Source organism: Galeopterus variegatus, unplaced genomic scaffold (assembly GCF_000696425.1).
Source record: "Galeopterus variegatus unplaced genomic scaffold, G_variegatus-3.0.2 Scaffold6453, whole genome shotgun sequence".
Classification (NCBI taxonomy): Eukaryota; Metazoa; Chordata; class Mammalia; order Dermoptera; family Cynocephalidae; genus Galeopterus; species Galeopterus variegatus.
In genome coordinates, this window is record NW_007732564.1 from 30,000 (window position 1) to 50,442 (window position 20,443).

General features: G+C 39.5%; 1 protein-coding gene across 1 annotated transcript in view; it reads right to left on the minus strand.

Annotated features, from left to right (window-relative positions):
- LOC103606305 (histone lysine demethylase PHF8) overlaps positions 1-20,443 on the minus strand; it is an 82,546-nt gene that overhangs the window by 18,970 nt on the left and 43,133 nt on the right. Inside the window, exons 9-17 of the mRNA XM_008590919.1 lie at positions 19,843-19,949; positions 18,332-18,423; positions 15,688-15,777; positions 13,570-13,872; positions 12,692-12,795; positions 7,030-7,208; positions 6,647-6,732; positions 6,000-6,133; positions 5,112-5,425 (exon numbers count right to left, since the gene is read on the minus strand). Of these exons, the coding sequence (XP_008589141.1) occupies positions 5,112-5,425; positions 6,000-6,133; positions 6,647-6,732; positions 7,030-7,208; positions 12,692-12,795; positions 13,570-13,872; positions 15,688-15,777; positions 18,332-18,423; positions 19,843-19,949 (1,409 nt within the window). The remainder of the gene's footprint in view (positions 1-5,111; positions 5,426-5,999; positions 6,134-6,646; positions 6,733-7,029; positions 7,209-12,691; positions 12,796-13,569; positions 13,873-15,687; positions 15,778-18,331; positions 18,424-19,842; positions 19,950-20,443) is intronic.

Consider the following 20,443-nt stretch of genomic DNA (forward strand, 5'->3'; position numbering starts at 1 on the left):
GGGGGGTTTGGGGGGGGGGGGGGGGGTGATTAAAGTGTTCTGTATCCTGATTGTGGTGGTTGCAAGAATCTAAATGTGTATACAAAAAAGTTCGAATTTGCTTTGTGTGAATTTAAAAAATAAAATTTTAAACACTTTGTCAAAAGGCAGATTGAAAATAAATGAACAAACTAAAGTTATAAAACTGTTTAAAAAAGGAAATGAACAGAACTTCCAACTCAAGATGTCAGACAAAGATTAAAAAATGAATAAAATAAAATCAGAAATCAAGAAAAGAGTAAACACCAAACATTAGAGATGATCAATAAAACCAATAAACTAATTTTTGAAGTCTACTAATCAAATAAACTAGACAAACACAATCCAAGTACAGTTAATCACATATTTAAGCACAGTTAATCACATATCCAAGTACAGTTAAACACATATCCAAATACAGTTAATCTCAAGAAGAAAATGTTGATTCAAAATCAGTAGTTCTATTGATGTAAATCATAATATTAAACAAATTAACAAAGTAAAATTATGTATTTATGTCAAAAGATGCCAAAAAAGTTTGATAAAACCTAATACTACTCTTTATTTTAAAGCAAACAAACACCTCTCAGACTAGAGATAGAAACTCCCCTGAACTTTATGAGTAGTCTACTAGAGACCTACACATTGAGTGGAGAAACACTGGCATTTCCTTTAAAAGTCAGAAACAGCACAAGGATGCCCCCTATCACCACTATGACTCAACATTGCAATAAGATTTTAAAAAGCTAGAGGTATAAATGCTGAAAAGACAGGGGATGTTACGGGCTAAACTGTGTTCTCCTCAAACTTATATGTTGAAGCAGTAAACCCCAGTACCTCAGGATGTGGCTGTATTTGGAGACAGGGCCTTTAAAGAGGTAATTAAGTCAAAATGAGACCATTTGGGTGGGCCCTAACCCAATATGACTGATGTCCTTATAAAAAAAGGAGATTAAGACACACAGAGACATCAGTGGCACATGTGCCCAGAGGGATGACCATGTGAAGAGGCAGCAAGAGAAAAGCCAAGGAGAAAAAAGCCTCAGGAGAAAGCAAGCCTGCCGGCACCTTGATCTTAGACTTCCAGCCTCTAGAACTGTGAGGAAATAAGTTTCTGTTGTTTAAGGCACCCAGTCTGTGGTATTTTGCTATGGCAGTTCTACCAAACTAATATAGGACACATAGATCACCTACCTCAAGAACTCAAGTCAATTAACTGGAAAACCAATAGCACTAATAAAGAGTATAGTAAGGCAGTCCAATACAGGATTAATATGGAAAAATTAACTATTTTCCTCCATACTAGCAAAAGCCAATTAGAAAATGTAATACATAAAAAGATGCCACTTTTAATAGGAATCAAAATAAAATACACAAGAATAAATCAAAGAAGAAACAAACAGAAGAGATCAAGACCTGAATAAATGGAGAGAGAGACCATGTTTCAACACAGAAAGACAAGATGGCCTGTTTTGTGACTGCTCATACCCAAAAGGTAAATAGGAGAATGTCATCAATGCCATCCAGAAGATGCGCTGGTTCAAAAGCAATTTTCCCTGGCATGTTGTTTTTAACCAGTCAGTGGTGGACTTTCTCACAACTATAGGGAAAGCCTTTTCAATATACAAAGACATACAGACAAAAGCTAAAAATCCTGCAATAGTGCCTCCCCTCAGAGAAAGAACAAGCAGTAGCTGTTTTCTACAAGGTTAAGTTCTGGTGGGACAAGAGAAGTTGTGAAGACATTTCCCCATTTTTTTGTTTGTTTTGTTTTTTAAATAAATAAATAAAAGACTGATGAAGACTAGGCCCTGGATCAGATTTTGATTTGATGAAGCTGGTATTTATTTTAAGCGAATACCATTAAGAATTCACATCTGGTAGGAAAAAGCCTGAGTCCAGAGATTATGGCTACAGAGGATCCACTCACTGAGATGCTGGGTGCAAATGTCAATGGGCTATAAGTGGGCAAGGACTATTATTAGGACTGCCATTATTGGGGTCAGTGTTTTTGCTTCAAAGTCACATAGATTTTGAGGGATGTGCCCCTAACCTCTTTTTCTTGTAAGCCCTATTATTTTTAGTGTACAAATATTCAGGACATGGGGTTTTTCAGGAATGCACACATCCCACTATGGCAGAAAGGCCTCTGATGAAATATGTTAGGATCCATAAGTTAATTTAAATGCCAAGCAATCCTAATTTTAAAAAAAAATAGGATTTTTCATGGAATTTAACAAGTTAATTCTAAAATTCATCTGGAATTTTAAAAAAGCTCAATAATAGCCTAGAAATTCTAGAAAAATAAGAATAAGTAGGGAGGTCTCTCCTTGTTAAACTGCCTTTCCAGTGTTGCTGGGCAAAGCAAGGAGGGGAAGGAGGAAGCAGAAGCTGAGTGAGCTGTTTGTTCTGAGAGGACTGATTAATAAACTAGGTTCAGATTCTTGGCTATAGGTTGATGTGACTGTGGCTGTTGAAGGTAGGGTGGGTGGTGAGGGGAGCTTGGCATATCCCTAAGACCAATCACGGCTTAGCCCAGAGATGATGAGCTTGCTGAGCATCTGTGTTATCCTCAGGTCCAAAGCAAGCTATGCAGGGGGTACTTGCTCTACCAGAAACAAATCCTATGGTAACTAACCTACATGGTATTGTCAGAGGAATAAACAAATTTATTTTATGGAAACGAATAATATTAATAATATCTAACACACAGTGCTTACCATGTGCTGGGCAATGTTTTAATTGCTTTATGTATATTTATTTAATCCTCACAACAACCTATGAGGTAGGTACTATTATCACAGAGAGGTTAACTAGCTTGCCCAAGGCCACATAGCTATTCAGGCACAGAACTAGGACTAGAGTAGAAAAACAAATCCACATATATATGGGAATTTAGCTTATAACAAAGGTAGAACTTCAAATCAGGGGGATAATGATGACCTAGTCAATAACTGACTATGCATTTACCTAGGGTAAATGACTATGCATGTGGAAAAAAAAAAAAAAGTTAGGTTCCTATCTCTCTCACAATTTGCAAAATGAATTCCAGATAAAGATCTAAAGTTTTAATTTATACAGGTTTTAGATTCTTAAACAAAACATAAAATACAAAAACTATAAAAAATTGATAAAAACGACTAGATAAAAAATAAAATCTTCGACATTTAACACCATTAACAAAATTAAAATACAACAGACTCAAAGAAAACATTTTTCAGCATATCCAGAATATAGTAAAAAAACACTCCAACAAGGGCCGCCCCGGGGGCGCACTACTATAGTGCGCCGCTTGGGAAGCGTGGTGGCGCTCCCGCCGAGGGTTCGGATCCCACATACAGACCGGTTCCCGCTCACTGGCTGAGCGAGGCGTGGGAGCAACACCAAGGGTTGCGATCCCGTTGCCGGTCCCGGCCCAGTACGGGGGCGACACTGAGGGTTGCGATCCGTTGCCGGACATGGAAAAAGACAAAAAAACAAAAAAAACAAAAAAAAAACCACTCCAACAAGACAGCTCACTACATCTGACCAGATTATGAGACTTACAAGCCCTGAAGAATGATTTTGTCAGGAATTATTGTTATTTAACTAATATTTTGGGATATTTTTCCTCTATAATAAAATAACAATTGACTTAAAAAAAAACACTCTAACAAATCTAGAATATATAAAGAATTCCTACAAATTAATAAGAAAAACAAACATCCCAAAAGAAAAATGGGTGAAAAACTGAATAGATATTTCAAAGAAAAGGAATAAAGAAGAGCCAGTAAACATATAAAATGCAGACCCCATCTTGCCATGGGATTGGCAAAAATTAAAAAGGCTGATAATATCCACTGCTGGTAATGCTGTGGGGAAACAGATATTTCTCATATACTGGCCCTTCTGGAGGAAATTTTGGCACCATTTATTAACATTTACCTTCTACATACCCTTCAACCCAGCAAGTCTATCTACCCTAAAGAAATATTGACTGGCACATGGGCACAAAGGGCTATTACAAGAAGTTTCATTGCAGCATTGTTAGTAACGGCAAAAACTTAGATATAACCTGAATGGCAATCAGTAAAGAACGGTTAAACATATGATATACATCTATGCTATAGAATACTATGCAGAAGGTAGATCTCTATATATTGATGAAGTAGCTCTCTAGGTACTAATGTTGAAAGATACCCAACCAAGTCATAGAACCACACACACTAAAGAAAACTATACCTGTATCTATTTATGTCTACATATGGGTATAAACACCACAAAATAAAAGATACACAACAAACTGGTAACAAAGGTAACCTCTGAGGGGCTGGCCAGTTAGATCACTCGGTTAGAGCGTGGTGCTCATAACACCAAGGTCAAGGGTTCAGATCCCCCTACCAGACAGCTGAACACCCCAAGAAAACAAAGGTGATATTTGGACTCAGGGGGTGAAGAGTGTTAGTCAGAAGAAATTGTTTCCTCTGCTTTGTTCTAATTGTGGCCAATGAGCATTAACTGTATTTGTATAAATTTCAAAAGTAATATTATAGCAGAAACCCATACAGCAGTCACTCGCATTATACAAAAAAGTGGTTTATATGAAGGTACTTCAAAAAGTTCATGGAAAAAATTGAATTCAAAGATAATACAAATCCTTCCATGAACTTTTTGAAAACCTCTCATACACTATAGTAGTCAATAAATCTTAGCTTTTTTAAAAAAAGGAATCATCTCAAATGTAAAAAGCCCACTGAAAAGGTCATTATATACCTCTGCAAGGCATGAACTGGCCAACACAGAACACAAACAACATAGGTGATCAAAGTAAAACAGAAAAAAAGTCAACAGCAGTGAAGGCTGGACAATACTAAAAATAGATGATAGTTAATTAAAATAACTACCATTTTTCGAGGGCTTCCAATGAGCTTTATGGAAGCATAATTTCTAATTCTTATATCGACCTGTGAGATAAGCCCATTTTACATTTTAAGAAAACATGGCTTAAGGCCAGGTCTTTGCTCACTACAGGCTGTTCTCTACTGAGATTAGAATTGAAACTGGAGCTGAGAGGAGCCCTCCTGATCTGAACCCATGTGTTTAGCTGCCCTTACTATACTCTGCGTCCTTGAAGCATGCTCCCAAACTGTCCTGTTCATCCAGACTGGCGTTCTCCTCCTCCTCCTCGCTCTCAGTTCTCCAGTATGCTGGCCGCTTGATGGGCCGCTTCCCTGGGGTGCGCTGGAAAGCAGGACTGTTAGACACTGTGCCCAGCCCACTGCTGGAGCTCCCACTGCTTCGGTCCTGCCCCCCGGTCCACCAGGCCTGCAGGCTGGAGGTAGCTGGTGAGGACGATGAGGACTGAAGGTTGGCCATGCACAGCATGCCCTGGATGGCCTCCTGAGTACTGGGAGAGGCTGGGGCCTCGCTGCAAGGGACAAAGGAGAAATGCTGAGGGAGTTTCTCTAGCTGTCAGAGGAAAGCAGTCTCAGAATAGTCAAAGAGGAGAGATAATAGCTGTGGGAATCAGCGTAGGAGAAAGAAGGGGAGAACCATCCAAGGTGAAAAACTAGAAATCAAGCTAAAGGATCAAGATAGTATCAAAGACTATTTTCATGAAAAGTTAGTCCCTCTTGCCTCAAGTCTCTCCATAGAAAGCAGGCGAGATAGCAAAGAAATAGGGACAAACCTCCCTCCCTGTTCATCCATGCTGAATTCTTTTTTTTTAACCAGTTCTCCTTCCATGACTCTTCCAGCCCTTCTTCCAACTTCTAAAGTGTCCAAAATTGTTTCTCCTTGAAGTCTATACATCTTGTCGTTGTCAGATCTTAAGTTCCTCAGGACAGATTTCATGTCTATTCTTTCGGCCTAATTCCCTAGATAATTCTTTGTCCCTTTAAATGCCTCAATAAATATCTTCTGATTGGCTGACCTAGCCCCTTGAACAGGAGAGGGGGTGCTATCTGAGAGCCTGTAAAGGGGAGATAAAAGCCAGTACTCACGTGAGGGCAGCATAGTCAGGTCCCCCCACCTGTCTGCTGGCCTTGAGAAGATCAAGAATTCCACCAGCTCCACTCCCATTCCCAAGCTTGCCTTCAACCCCTTCCACCATGTCCTCATCTGTTGTATAGTCCTCCTGTTGAGAAGAGAGCATATCACCTCAGTTGCCCACAGATGGTCTGGTAAAGCCCCAGTTTAGGGCTGATAGTCTGACTCCAGCCCTAAGATCATCTGAGCACCAAGTATAGATGAAGTATGAAGCAGAATATTCATTCCTTCATCTTAATCTCCATAGCATCTTTGTGAGGAAGGTATTATATAACTACCACTGTACAGAAAAGGAAATTAAGATTCAGTGAAGTTAAATAATATGTGTATGGTTACATCAAATATGCCAAATCAGATAATCTTTCTGCTATATCATACTGCCTTTTATTCTGCTCTATATTAAAGGATTTTTTAAATATTTCAACTAAATTGTAATCTTCCATTTATATGCTCTCAGCACTTAGCACACAATCTTTCATTTAATAAACATTTCATGAATTAAATGCATAGGATGTCTCCCCCCAACCCCCAACTAGAATGACAATCTGTCTTCTCTCTCTATGACCAGAATGAGAAGACTAGGTACAGGGCACACTCCTACCTCAATGTCAAACTCAACTTCTCCTGGTTCACGAACTCGGTTGGGGTCAGAGCAGGGCTTGGCACGGGGCAACTTCCGGGGAAATTCTACAAAACAATGGAATGTACTTATTACAAAGCTAAGATTAGCATCTGAGCCAAACACTCGGAGGAAAGAAAATAAGATTATAATTTTCCTGGAAGTAATGACCACAAATGACTAATTTAGAGAGATTAGGAATTAGCTCATAAATAAGTGTCTAAAGCAAAGTATACAATGGAGTCCTATAAAGTCTGGAAAATCAGAATGTCAACAAGCTCAGGCATAAGGTCTTGAGTCTATCAAGTGAGCCAAAAACAAATGCCAAACAGGCAGATCAAGAGAGAGAAAGAACAGAGACACACTTGGTCTTATTATCAGGGTCGCCTTCTCCTTTCCCAATCTCTCGTCAATCTGCAGCTCATCATCTGAATCCAAGTCAAATTCGTCCTCTATCACGTGTTCTGCCACCAGCCTAGCCTTGTCTGCCTTCTTTGCGATCTTGGCTCGTCGAGACTTGGATAAGCTCTTCACCCTCTTGGTACTGGAGAGAAAGGGAAGGAGAACACAAAAACAAATAGTCACATGCAATATTGTAAAGATGGCCATTCTCTTCAAATTGATCTACAGATTGAATGCAATCCCTATCAAAATAGAGCCAGCTTTTCTGTAAAAACTAACAAGCTGACAGTAAAACGGACATGGACGTGCAAGGGACATAATGTAGCCAAAACAATTTTGAAAAAGAACAAAGTTGGAGAACTAATACTACTCAATTTTAAGACATAAACATACTATAAAGCTACAGTAATCAAGTCAGTGTGGTATTTGTATAAGGACAAGCATAAATCAGTAGAACAGAATTTTGAGTCCAGAATAAAGCCTTAAATTTATGGTGAATTGATTTCTGACAAAGGTGCCAAGGAAATTCAGTGGGAAAAGAAAGGTCCTTTCAACAAATGGTGCTGAAACAACTGGATATCTGCATGCAAAGAAATGAGTGTTAACCCTTACCTCACATCATACACAAAAATTAATTCAAAATTCATCACAGATCTAAATGTAAAAGTTAAAACTACAAAACTTCTAGAGGAAAATATCTCTGTGACCTGAGATTAGGTAAAATTAAAAGCTTTTGTTCTTCAAAAGAAACTATTAAGAAAATGACAAGCCATAGACTAGGAGGAAATATTTGCAAACCATTTATCTGGTAAAGGATTCATACCCAGAATATTTAAAGAACTCTTAGAATTCAATCATAAGAAAAACAAGCCAATTTAAAAACTGCAAAATATTTGAATAGATATTTATCTGAATGAAAATGTGGTAAATATACACCATGGAATACTACTCTTCCATAAAAAAGAATGAAATTCTCCCATTTGCAACAACATGGATGAGCTTGAAGAAACTTATGTTGAGTGAAATAAGCAAAGCACAGAGGGATAAATACCGCATGTACTCACTCATAAGTGGGAGCTAAGAGAGAAAGGAAGGAAGGAAAGAAAGACCACAGTGATGTGTTGCACTTGCAGAGGGAGAGAAATACCTAGGGATACAAAGTGGAGTGGGGGAAAAGGGGATGGGGAGGGAGGTCGAAGATAATTGGGTGGGGGACACAGGGTATAATCACAATTTGTGGTAATGGGAATGCTGCTAGTATGGATCTGGCCATCACATCTTGGGCACGAGTGGTAACAATCAGTTTTGTATCTCATGAATATACACAACCAATCAAAAAAATTAAATTAAAAAAAGATATTTATCCAAAGATAATATACAAATGGGTAACAATCACACAAAATGATGCTTGACATCATTAGTCATTACAAAAATGCAAATCAAAACCATCCTACCATTTGTGATAACACATGTGAACCTGGAGGACATTATGCTAAATGAAAACAAGCCAGACATAGAAAGAAAAATGCTGCATGATCTCACTTACATGCGGGACTTTAAAAAGTCATATTCATAGAAGCAAAGAGTAGAATGGTGGTTACTAAGGGCAGAAGGTAAGGGAGATATTAGTCAAAGGGTACAAAGTTTCAGTTATATAGGATGAGTAAGTTCTAAAGATCTGTACAGCAAGGTGACTATAGTCAATGATACTGTATTGTATGCTTGAAATTTTCTGAGAGTAGATCTAAGTGTTCTCAACACACACACACGTGAGTGTGTGCATTAACTATATAAAGTGATGGATGTTATTTAGCCTGGCTGTAGTAATCATTTCATGATGTAGATCTATATCAAAACATCAAACTATACACCTTAAATATACATAATTTTTATTTAAAAAAAAAAAACGACATACCAGTTTACATCCACCAGAATGGCTATAATCAAAAAGACAAACAATAACAAATGTTGGCCTGTATACAGAGAAACTCATGATTGCTGGTGGGAATGTAAAATGGTACAGACACTTTGGAATAATGTTTGGTAGTTTCCTAAAAAGCTAAACACAGAGCTACATATGTCCCCAAAATTTTAATCCTAGGTGAGAAACAAAAACATATACCCACATAAAAACTTGCACACACATGCTCATAGCAGTATTCTTCGTAACAGCCAAAAAATAGAAGCAACTCAAACGACCACCAAAGAGTGAATGAATAAACAAAATGTGGTATGTCCATACAATGGAACTATTCAACAATAAAATGGAACCAACTAACAATACATGCTACATCATGGATAAACCTCAAAAACATTATGCACTAAGTGAAAGAAGCCAGACACAAAAGACTACACATTATATGACTCCATTTATACGAAAAGACCAGAATAAGCAAATCTATAGACAGAGTAGATTGGAGTTTGCTTGGGCCTGGGGATGAGAATGACAGACTGCAAATGGGCACAAGAGATCTTTTTGGGGTGACAAAAATGTTCTAAAATTGGACTGTGGTTGCATAATTCTGTAAATTTACTAAAATTTATTTAATTGAACACTTAAAACAAGTTAATTTTATGGTATGTAAATCATACCTCATGAAAACTGTTAATATATAAAGGAAATTAAAAAAACTTAAAAGTGGCTTAGACAATCCTGTTATACATGGTAAAAAATATTAATCAGTACAAACTGCTGGAATAAACCTCATAAACAGTTAAAAAGAAACAACCTTTTGGTAAATCAGTACATAGCAAATAGTCATTTTGTTGAATTGACTTCCAGTGAATTGGCTGTCATTAAATTGGCCTATTTTCTACCTCATAGGATTGTTGGGAGGACTAAATGAGCATGTACTGACATATGGCAAGGAGAGCCTGACATATGGCAAGTGACCATTGGCTGCTAATATCATAATTAAGTTCTCTGGGACTCAATTTTCACATTAGAAAAATGGGAATAACAATACTAACCTTCAGGGTTGTTGTGAGGACTAAATAAAATAAAGTACATAAACAGCTAAGATAGAGTTTGACACAGAAAAGACACTCAATAAATTATAGCTATTGACTATAGCTTGACTTTTTGTTAACTTCTAATTATGAAAAATTTCAAACATATACAAAAATAATGAACTCCCATGTACCTATCACCCATGTAAGTTTCAGCAATTACCAACACACAACCATCTTGTTTCATCTATACCTCACTGCCCGCAAAAGCCCAGATATATATACATATATAAAGGAAATAGAATACCATCTGCGAATATTTCTGTACCCTGACACCCTAGGTTCACTTAACAGCAGCTTCTGGCAGCTGCGGCAGGCAATAGAAGCAGAACAAGAAGGACTGAGTATCCAGATGATAACCCTTACTATCTTTCCCTGCCTCTGCCTCTCTACATATTTCAGGGCTTCTGATGACCTACTTACCTTCTGGCCATACCACCACCACCACTACCACCACCACCATCATCATCATCATCATCATCATCCTTCATCTCCATCTTCATCATATTTATAAGAGCTATCATTTTTAAGCATTTACTATATGTCAGACCCTCTGATGACCACTTTACATACATTATCTCATTTAATCTTCCAACAACCCTAAGATAAGTTTTATCTATAGAAAAGATATAATGAGGACACTGAGGCTCAGACAGGTTAATTAATTTGACAAGGTCATGCAACGAATACATGTCAGAGCTGGGATTTAAACTCAGGATTGTTTGATTCCTAAGCTCATAACTGTTGTGAACAGCTTTTGTTGTTTTAGAAAATGTTTTTTTTAAATTATTATAAGGGCTGGCCCATGGCTCACTCGGGAGAGTGTGGTGCTGATAACACCAAGGCCCTGGGTTCGGATCCCATATAGGGATGGCCGGTTAGCTCACTGGCTGAGCGTGGTGCAGACAACACCAAGTCAAGGGTTAAGATCCCCTTACCGGTCATCTTTAAAAAAAAAACAATTAAAAAAATAAATAAATAAATAAAATTATTATAAGAAAAATAATACAAGGGGTCTTCAAAAAGATCACAGAAAGATTCATATTATCTTTTAATTATATTTTTCCAAGAATTTTGTGAAGTACACTTGTACATTGTCATTGTACAAAATTCAAATGCTTCCAAAGTGAAAATTTCACCTCCCCGATCCTACTTTCCAGAGATAACCACTGTCAAAATTTTGGTGTAACAAGTATAAAATATATAAGAAATATATTTATTTCCTTGAATGTATATAGATATCTCTGGAAGGAAACCACTGACATTGGTTGTCCATGGGAAGAGAGAAACAGGGGAAGAGAGATGGGAGCATGACTTTTCACTGCATATTCTTTCACGCTTTTTGCATTTTAAACCTTGTAAACTGAATTTTAAACCTCTTCAAAAAGTTAAATTAAAAATAAAAATAAAGGAAAAAGTCTATATATTGCTTTTCTACTCATGCGCACACATACATGTGTGCACAGGTCTTTCTTAAAAACAAAAATGGAAGTATTGCTATATAATAATGTGCTGCATAATAACGTTTCGGTCAACGACAGACCACATATATGATGGTGGTCCCATAAGATAATGGAGCTGAAAAATTCCTATTGCCTAGTGACATGACAGCTATCCTGATGTCATAGTGCAACGTATTATGTGTTTATGGTGATGCTGGTGTAAACAAATCTATTACACTGCTATATTTTTACTATACCATTTCTACGTTTAGACGTGTTTAGATATACAAATACTATTGTGTCCGTTTCTACGTTTAGACATGTTTAGATATAGAAATACTTACCATTGTGTTACAAGTGCCCAGAGTATTCAGTACAGTAACATACTGTAGAGGTTTGTGGCCTAGAAGCCACAGGCTATACCATATAGGCTAGGTGTGTAGTAGGCTATACCATCTAGGTTCGTGTAAGTATACTCCATGATGTTCATACAACGATGAAATAACCTAACACCACATTTCTCAGAATGCATCCCCATCATTAAGTGACGCCTGACTTTATAACATTTTGTAACCTGATTTTTTTTTACTTAAGAATATATCTTGGACATGGTATATAGATGTACCATAACTTACGGTATATAGATGCACCATAAATTTTCCATGGCATACAGATATACCGTAATTTATTTCTCTGACCCTTACTAATGAACATTTGGATGTTTCCAATTACTTACTATTACAAACAATGATGCACTGAAAACTGAACATTTCTCTTTATACACTTGTACAGGGATTTCTGTAAACTAAATTCCTCAAAATTGAGTCACCAGTCAAAAGGTATATGAAAAATCAATGCTTTTAACCAGTATGCTATCTACCTCTTATTTCTGCCAGTGGTTCTAACCCACTGACTTGCTGAAATTTCTAGAACTTATACAAGATCTTTCTCAAGACTGACAATTAGATTCCAGGCCACTCTCCTTACCCACCCCCCCAACACCACCAAGCTTCTCTGAACTAAGTAATAATATCTGCTAATATTTGGGTATTGCCCTAAGTACAGCCCCTGCCCAACCATGTCCCAACCCTTAGGTCCCAATTCTGTGCCCTATCTTAGTGGCATATTGCCAGTGATAGTCCCAGTATCTCTGTGCTCCTTCTTCCCACCTCACCTGCCATTAGACATCAATAGGGCCAGTGGGCTCTCATTCCCATCAAGGTCCAAGTCTGGCGAGTCATCGTCTGAATCATTCAAGCAGGTACCAGTGATGTTGAACTGCAGAAGGAGGAGGCTCAGTTGTCACCTGCCTGGGACTCCCACGTGAATCAGGATGGCCAGTTCTCTCCAGTTTCACTGGTTGAGTTCACTGTCAAAACCACCTGAACCAAGGCCTTTTAATTACCGCCCCTCCCTCACCACCCCAACAATCACAACAGCAGAAGGTTGACAATGTGTGGCTGGTTCAGGGGAAACCTATCACTCTTCTGAAACATGTTCCCTTAAAAAAAAAAAAAAGGATGGGGGTATCTTCGGATGCCCATGGAGGGCACCACAATCTTGACGCAAGGCAGAGCCCTGGAGGAGAGCTTTTCTCAAGGACCTGTCAAGACTACAGCCTGACATTCATACACAATGTTCTCAAATCTCCTTTCCATCCCAGCATTTCAAGATTCAGTTCAAGTGTCATGTTTCCTGAAAAGAGCTCCTGGCCATCTTCCCTATCCAGATAGAATCAACCCGCCTCTGTGTCTCAGGGTCCCATACATACACTTGATTGTGGCATCCACAACACTTCATTGCACTCATTTGTTTTTATTCCTATCTTTCTCACTACCCTGTCAGCCTCTTGAGAGTTACGTCCACAGCACCTATCACAGTGCCCAGCATAGAAAAGGTCTCAATAAATGTCTATTAAATGAGTGGGACTGGTAGCCAAACACCAGGGGTTCTAAGGGAGGTAGGAGCAGGACAGGACAGCCTGTCCTTTTGAAACCCTGCTCTTCCAAGGGACCCAAAAGCATTGGGCTGAACCCATGGGCCAGCACCCACCTTTGCTTTCTGGGAAGAGCCTGTCTTCAGTGCCTGATGACTGTATGTGTCCATGAGATTATAGCTCAACTGGCCAGCAGGCCCCAAGGCTGAACTCTCCTTGCCCTTTCGCTCTGCCTTCTTGAAGAGTTCCTTGGGCTTCAGGCCTTTCTTCTTTGAACCACTTTTGGAGGGCAGTGACAGCCTGGACATGGATACTGAAGTGGAATGGGCTGGCCTGGTTAAGGGAATGGAGCCATCTGGGAAGATCCTCTGCAGCCCAAAGATATTGCTTGTCTTCCCAACGTTCTGTTGGAAAATGTCCTACAAGAGTGTTAGTACATGAGGGGGTTAGAGCTTACTCAGTGGTTCTCTCTATGCTAAGAGCAAAGGTCTGTTCCTGGCACTGGTGGTACTGCCTTGGGAGTGGCTTTCAGATGCTTCACATATGCACACCCTAGTTTTTGCACAATGAGTCATCAAGAATTTATTGGGTGGCATTTCTTTACCCAGCCACTGACAAGTAAAGAGAAGACGAGCAAAGGAAAAGCCCAGCACTATTTTTAAATTGGAGAGAAAAGACTCCAAAAAGTAGCTGACGTGAGACAGAAAATAATCAAGTACTAAATTGTGTGGTTCAAACTCTAAGTACTATAGGATTTTTGAGGAGAGAGGTTCTAGTCCTAATTCTGCTACTATCTAGCTCTATGACCTCAATCTGACCAGTCTAGGGCTTTGTTTGCTCAGCTGTAAAATTAAAGGACTAGACTATAAAGGTGGTTTCCAAAGATGTTCTGTGGCTCATTTGAGCCTCTTCGGCAGAGCTCCAGGGACTAGCAGTAGGTGGAAGGCAGATGAGGGGAACAAATGAAGCCCTAGGTCTCCCACCTTCACCCTATTCAAAGCAGCTATGCTATCTAATATCTCATTTGAAAAAAAGGATTCCATTGCTTTAAAATATTTGAAAGCCAATGGCAGATATGATCTATAAGTCCTCTTCTAACTAGCCCAAAGTTCTGTGTATACAAGATTGATATAAGTTGGGAAGAGCTGAAGAAAAGGTAGGCCTTTAACTAAATCCTGAAGGACTTCGACGAATGGGAGTGGAGGAAAATGAGGGAGGAGGTGGACACTGTAAGCTATGGTGTAGGCAGTGAAATATGCTGTGAGCAGTGAGCTAGAAGCCCAACTTCTCAGTAGCTCATTCGGACCACCCTTCAGCATGGATGTATATCCTGGGCACTAAATGCTACCTTACAGTTTGTGAGTTAAAGGAAAAGCTTAAAAACATCCTCAAGTCTAATTTTCCTCTGGTGCTTCTGTTACTTCACCAGCCCACACTAAGTTCTCTCTTTGCTGCAAAATCTATTAATAACAACGGTTCACATTTATTGAGTACTTACTCTGCCAGGCACTGTGCGAGGGGCTCTATACGCATTAACTCTTAACCCTAACAAAACTATGAAAGGTTGGTGTTATTCCCACTTTACAGGTGAGGAAAGTAGGCTCTGAAAGGCTTGCAAGTGACAGAGCAGGAATCAGAATCGAGGTTTCTCTGAGTCTCTTACCACTATACCTTACTGCCTCGTGGTATATGCCACCTGTTGAAACATGGCTTTGTAATCATCTTCAATCCGAGAGGACTGTCATTTTGCAGAATGCAGAGACTGAGTCAAAATATTAATAACAACAACTACAACTACCATCGCCACCCACCACCATAACCCACCATCAGAATTTATTGAGCACCTACTGTGTGCCAAGCAGTATACTTGTTGCTCAACCCACACTACCGTATTCAATCCTTTTAACAATCCTTGAGTAGATACAATTATCCCCATTTTAGAGAGGAGGAAAGTGAGGCTCAAAGAGGTTAACTTTTCTCAGGATCCTCTACTAGAACTGTGAGTTCTTTATGGGCAGGCATTGTATTATTTGTGTATCTTAAGAGCCTAGCCCAGTGTGGCACACTTGAAGCACATAGTAATTATTTGAATGAATGAATGACTGAATGAAGTGTATCCTTGGTTGGGTCTTCCCAACCCTTCCCCTGGGCTCTAGTGCCAACTGCAGAGGCTTGACCCGCCACTTAAACCTCAAGCCCTTCCCAAATACCTTCCTGCCACCCATGCTTCTTACTTCCACCAGACGGATCTCCCTAGCCAGATCTTTAATGAGCTGTACGGTCTTCACTGTCTCCGGGATCTCATCCTCATGGTCTGGCAGAGCCTGTCAAACAAGAGGCATGAGGAATAGACCCACGCATAAACAATCAACTTATTTTTGACAATGTGCCAAGGCAATTCAATAGAGAAAGGGTAGTCTTTTCAACAAATGGTACTAAACCAATTAGATATCTATATGCAAAAAAAACCCCCCAACAAAACATAACCTCAATCCATATCTTGTACCATATACATACACATGAAAAAAACTCAAAATAGATCATAGACCTAAATGTGATCTTTGGTTAGGCAGAGATTTCTTAGGACACAAAAAGCATGAAACAGAAAAGAAAAAATTGACAAATTAATAAAAAATAAAACTTCTCTTTGGAAAACTTCTGCTACTTCACCACCTCTGCTACTTTAGGACAAGCCACAGAGTGAGAGAAAATATTTGCAAAACATATATTTGATAAAACACAGTATTCAGAGGTCTGAGGAACTCAGTTGTGGGCTTGGACCACACACCTCAAAGTCAAGGACCTCAAGGAGATCAATGGGAACAAACCAGCCACTCCATTTTTGAGGACAGAACTCAGTGCTAAGCAGCTAGCTCAACAGTAACCCAGAAAGGTGTCTGTTAGTTGTCTCTCTCTTAATTTGTTTGCCATCTTTTTGAGTATCATGATTTACATTTCTATGTAGATCTCAAACTTTTCCTTTATAATTTCTTCTACCACTTTTCATTTCATTTCTGTATCCAGAGGACTGATAAAAATTCTTCAGCATTTCTTTCTTATTGCTCATGGTTTGATTCTTTTTTCTCTTCGACTCTTTTAATCTATCTGGAATTTATTTTGGTGGCTGGATGGAGGGCCGAGAACCCATGTGACCCAGCTGGATAACTTTAATGGCTCCCTCACTCCCAGACAAGGGGCTCTGGAAAGGTGAAAGACCAAGTGCCTCCCATACAAGTCGTCTGCACTTCATGAAAGACATCTTCCATGAGCATGGGCTCCTCAGAACTGTGCCCTGCTCTCCTCCAGCTCCCTTTGGCCATGTTGTTTGGGACCATTCCTTGGTCCCTGGGTCCATCCTGACCAGGGGCATGAGTACTTAAGACCACCCATCCATCTCCCTTTTGGTGTTCTTGGACACAGTCACTATGAAGTTCACTTCATGGGAGGGGTCAGAGATGAAACTCAAAGTAGCCACACCTGAGAGGTGTGGAAAAAGAATTACAGGCGAAGGTCCAGGTGTAAGTGAGCCCAGGGAGCAAGGGAAGACCCAAAACACAAAGCCCAAGAATATCTGAGAGGAAGGTTGGTGACAGGAAATGGGGAGATTGTGCAGGTTAAGCCTGCAGTGGGTGAAAGGTCTCCTTAGGTCACTGTATGCAGGGCAAGGACTCTGTAGAGTATCTGAAGCCTAAGACTATGTATTGGTATTTTTTCTATTTTTGTATTTCTTAAACTTGGCTGTTTTTTAAAAACTCAACATTTTGAAAAAGTAATCCATTCACAGGGTTCAAAAATCAAGCAATATATGGGCTGGCTAGTTAGCTCAGTTGGTTAGAGTGTGGTGCTGATAACACCAAGGTCTGGGGGGTTCAATCCCTATACTGGCCAGCCACAAAAAAAAAAAAAAAAAAAAAAAATCAAGCAAAATAACATCAGCCACATCATCCCATCCCCACAGGTAACCATTTTCATTAGTTTCTACATCCCTCCAGACTGTGTCTTCAGGCAAATGCAAGCATATACAAATATAATTCTTGTTTCTTCCCCTGCTTTCTTACATATAAGGTAGCACACTATACACACAACTCTACAACTTTACTTGACAAATTCTGGAGATCTTTCCAAATTGGTACATAGAAAGCTTTCTTATTGTCTTTTATAGCTATTTAGTATTCAGTTGGATAGATGAAAATTGGTACATTTCTAAAAAGCCATTTTGGCAGTATATATCAAGAGCCTTTTTTTCATATACTTTAATCCAGTAATTGCTCTTCCAGGAATCTATCCTGAAGAAACAATCAAGAGTTGAGGGACAAAGACTGATGCATACAGATATATACTGTATGATTCTCTATAACTACCTCTAAATAAATAAGAAGGAAGCAACAATAAGGAAGTGGTTAGGTAAGGACAGTACATTTCTGCAAAAGAATTTCATGTAACTATTAAATGTTTATGGTGAACTTTGGTGACATGGGAAAATTAAGATAAGCCAATAGATTCAGACACAAAATTGGACATATAGTGTGATAGCAATTATGTTTTTAAAATGCATATAAAAATGATGACCCAAATGTTAGTGGTAGTTCCCTCTAAGTGCTAAAATTACAGGTAATGTTCTTCCTTCTTTAAATGCTTCTGCACTTTTCTAATTTTCTTGAGTAAGCATGTATTGCAGAAAGAAAGGTTTAAAAATGTAATCCAAAGAATCCTAGCCCAATCCTCAATCCTACCTACACCCAGGAGCCCTATGGTCTCTTCAATTCTACCTACACCTAGGAGCCCTATGGTCTCTTCTGTCTCCCCAGAGCATCTACCCAAAACCAGTTCCCACAGAGGACAGAACCGTGGAGGAAGTAAAGAAATAAGCATATTTACTTCTTTCCTCGTCCAGGCTCTGAACGCAAGGTTCAGGGCTTTGCCACCATGGACCAGATAGGAAGCAGGGTGTCTCCTGTTTTCTCGCAAACCTAAAGAGGGAAAGAGGAAAGCGTGTGTCAACAAAGCCATGCAGGGAAGTGAAGGACTTATTACCTTTGTCAGGCACAAAGAAAATGCTCAGGGTTCTGAGTACAACTCCAGGTCTCAGCTCTTCTAAGAGTGTTCATTTACTGAGTACCTACTACATGCTAGGCATCTGACATCTCATTTAATCCTTACACTCACCCTGTATGGCAGGTATTATTATCTTCATTAACAGTTCAGGAAACTGAGGTTCAGAGAGGGAAAGAGACCTGACTAAGGGCACACATCTAGGAGGTGCCCGAGCCAAGACTACAACCACGTCTTTTTGAATCTGAGGCCTGTGCTCTTTCCATTACACTACTCTGTATCTTGGGTTTCAAAATGAGAACACTCAGGAGGACCATGATTGCTACCCACACAGATTTGAAGGGCCATTAATGTAGAAGATGGACTAGCTGTGTTCTGCCTTACTTCAGGGGGAGGCTATTATAAACAGTCAGGTTTAGGCTCTATAAAGAATTTTCTACTGAACTGAGCTGTTCAGAACAGGTAATGAGCAGTTAGTTATTCAGCATCTGATTAAACACTTAAGTGACAACGTCTAGGTGGCAAAATAAAGGCTTGAGGTATTGGGTAGGAGACTGTACTCAATGGCCTCTGAGGTTCTTTTTAACTCTGAGATACTGATCCCTCTGGGCAAGTCACCCTGAAGAATCTCACACCTAAGCAAGGGACCTACTCTATTTCAGAGCAGACTAGGAAACAGGAAACCCAGCAAGTTGACTTCCACGAATCCAAAGAATCCCAGAAATCAACACAATGATGCCAGGATGGTCAGGACTAGGCCTTATTCCCATGGGAAACATATCCAGAAAACTCTTAGACTATCGAGCTTCTTACCTTAAATGGCAGGAAATACAAACAATTTCACTATGATCCAATCTTCTCAGCCACTCTTGCTAAATAAAAAGGTTAAAATCCATGCCCTGACATACATTATCCTGAGTAAAAAAAGTGAATCTCAAAAGGTCACATACTATATGATTCCATTTATATAATATTCTTGAAATGACAAAATTATAGAGATGAAAAACATCTAGAAAACATGGTTTCAAGAAGTCATGAATGGTAAAGGGAGAGGGGCTGAAACCATAAAGGGGTAGCACTAGGGAGATTATATTTTTAAAGCAGTAATTATCACTTTATTTTTTTCTTATTTTTTTATTGTATATAGTTAAGGTGTACAACATGATGTTTTCATATACATAGTGTGGAGATCTTTGTGGTGATAAAACAGTACTGTATCTCGACTGAGGTGATAGTTACTTACACACACACACACACACACACACACACACACACACACACACTCACCGCTCTCAGGGGAGCAGCACAAAAGGGACAGTTGGCAAAGGTCTCCATACCTCGAAAGATGTCCAGGATGTGTTTTCCCACATACCAGCAGATGGTCTCAAAGTTGGGGAACTTGAAGAGGTCTGCTGTGCTCAGTCGCTTCTCAATCTCATAAGCTCTGGAAAAAGGAGGCATAACAACAAGAATCCATTTATTGGGCACCTACTATGTATCAGGTATTGTTCTGGATGCTTTACAATACATTATCGCTAATCCTCACAATGATCCTGTAAAACCCTACTTTATACATTAGGAAAGTATGACCTGCCCAAAGTCACGTAACTACTAAGTGGGGAAAAAGTATTAATCCTTTAACTGAACATCATCAGGAACCAGGATCCATTCCTTTCTGATCATCTCGCCGCCTTCTATGCTGCAACTCCTCACTCTAGGGGAGAGCCCAAGGACTCCAGCAGACAGAAATGGCCAATTCGGGCCGGCCCGGTGGCGCACTGGATAAGTGCGCCGCTTGGGAAGCGCGGCGGCGCTCCCGCCCGAGGGTTCGGATCCCACATACAGACCGGTTCCCGCTCACTGGCTGAGCGAGGGGCGGGAGCAAAATCGCGGGTTGCAATCCCGTTGCCGGGCCCCGGTCCTGTACGGGTGCAACAC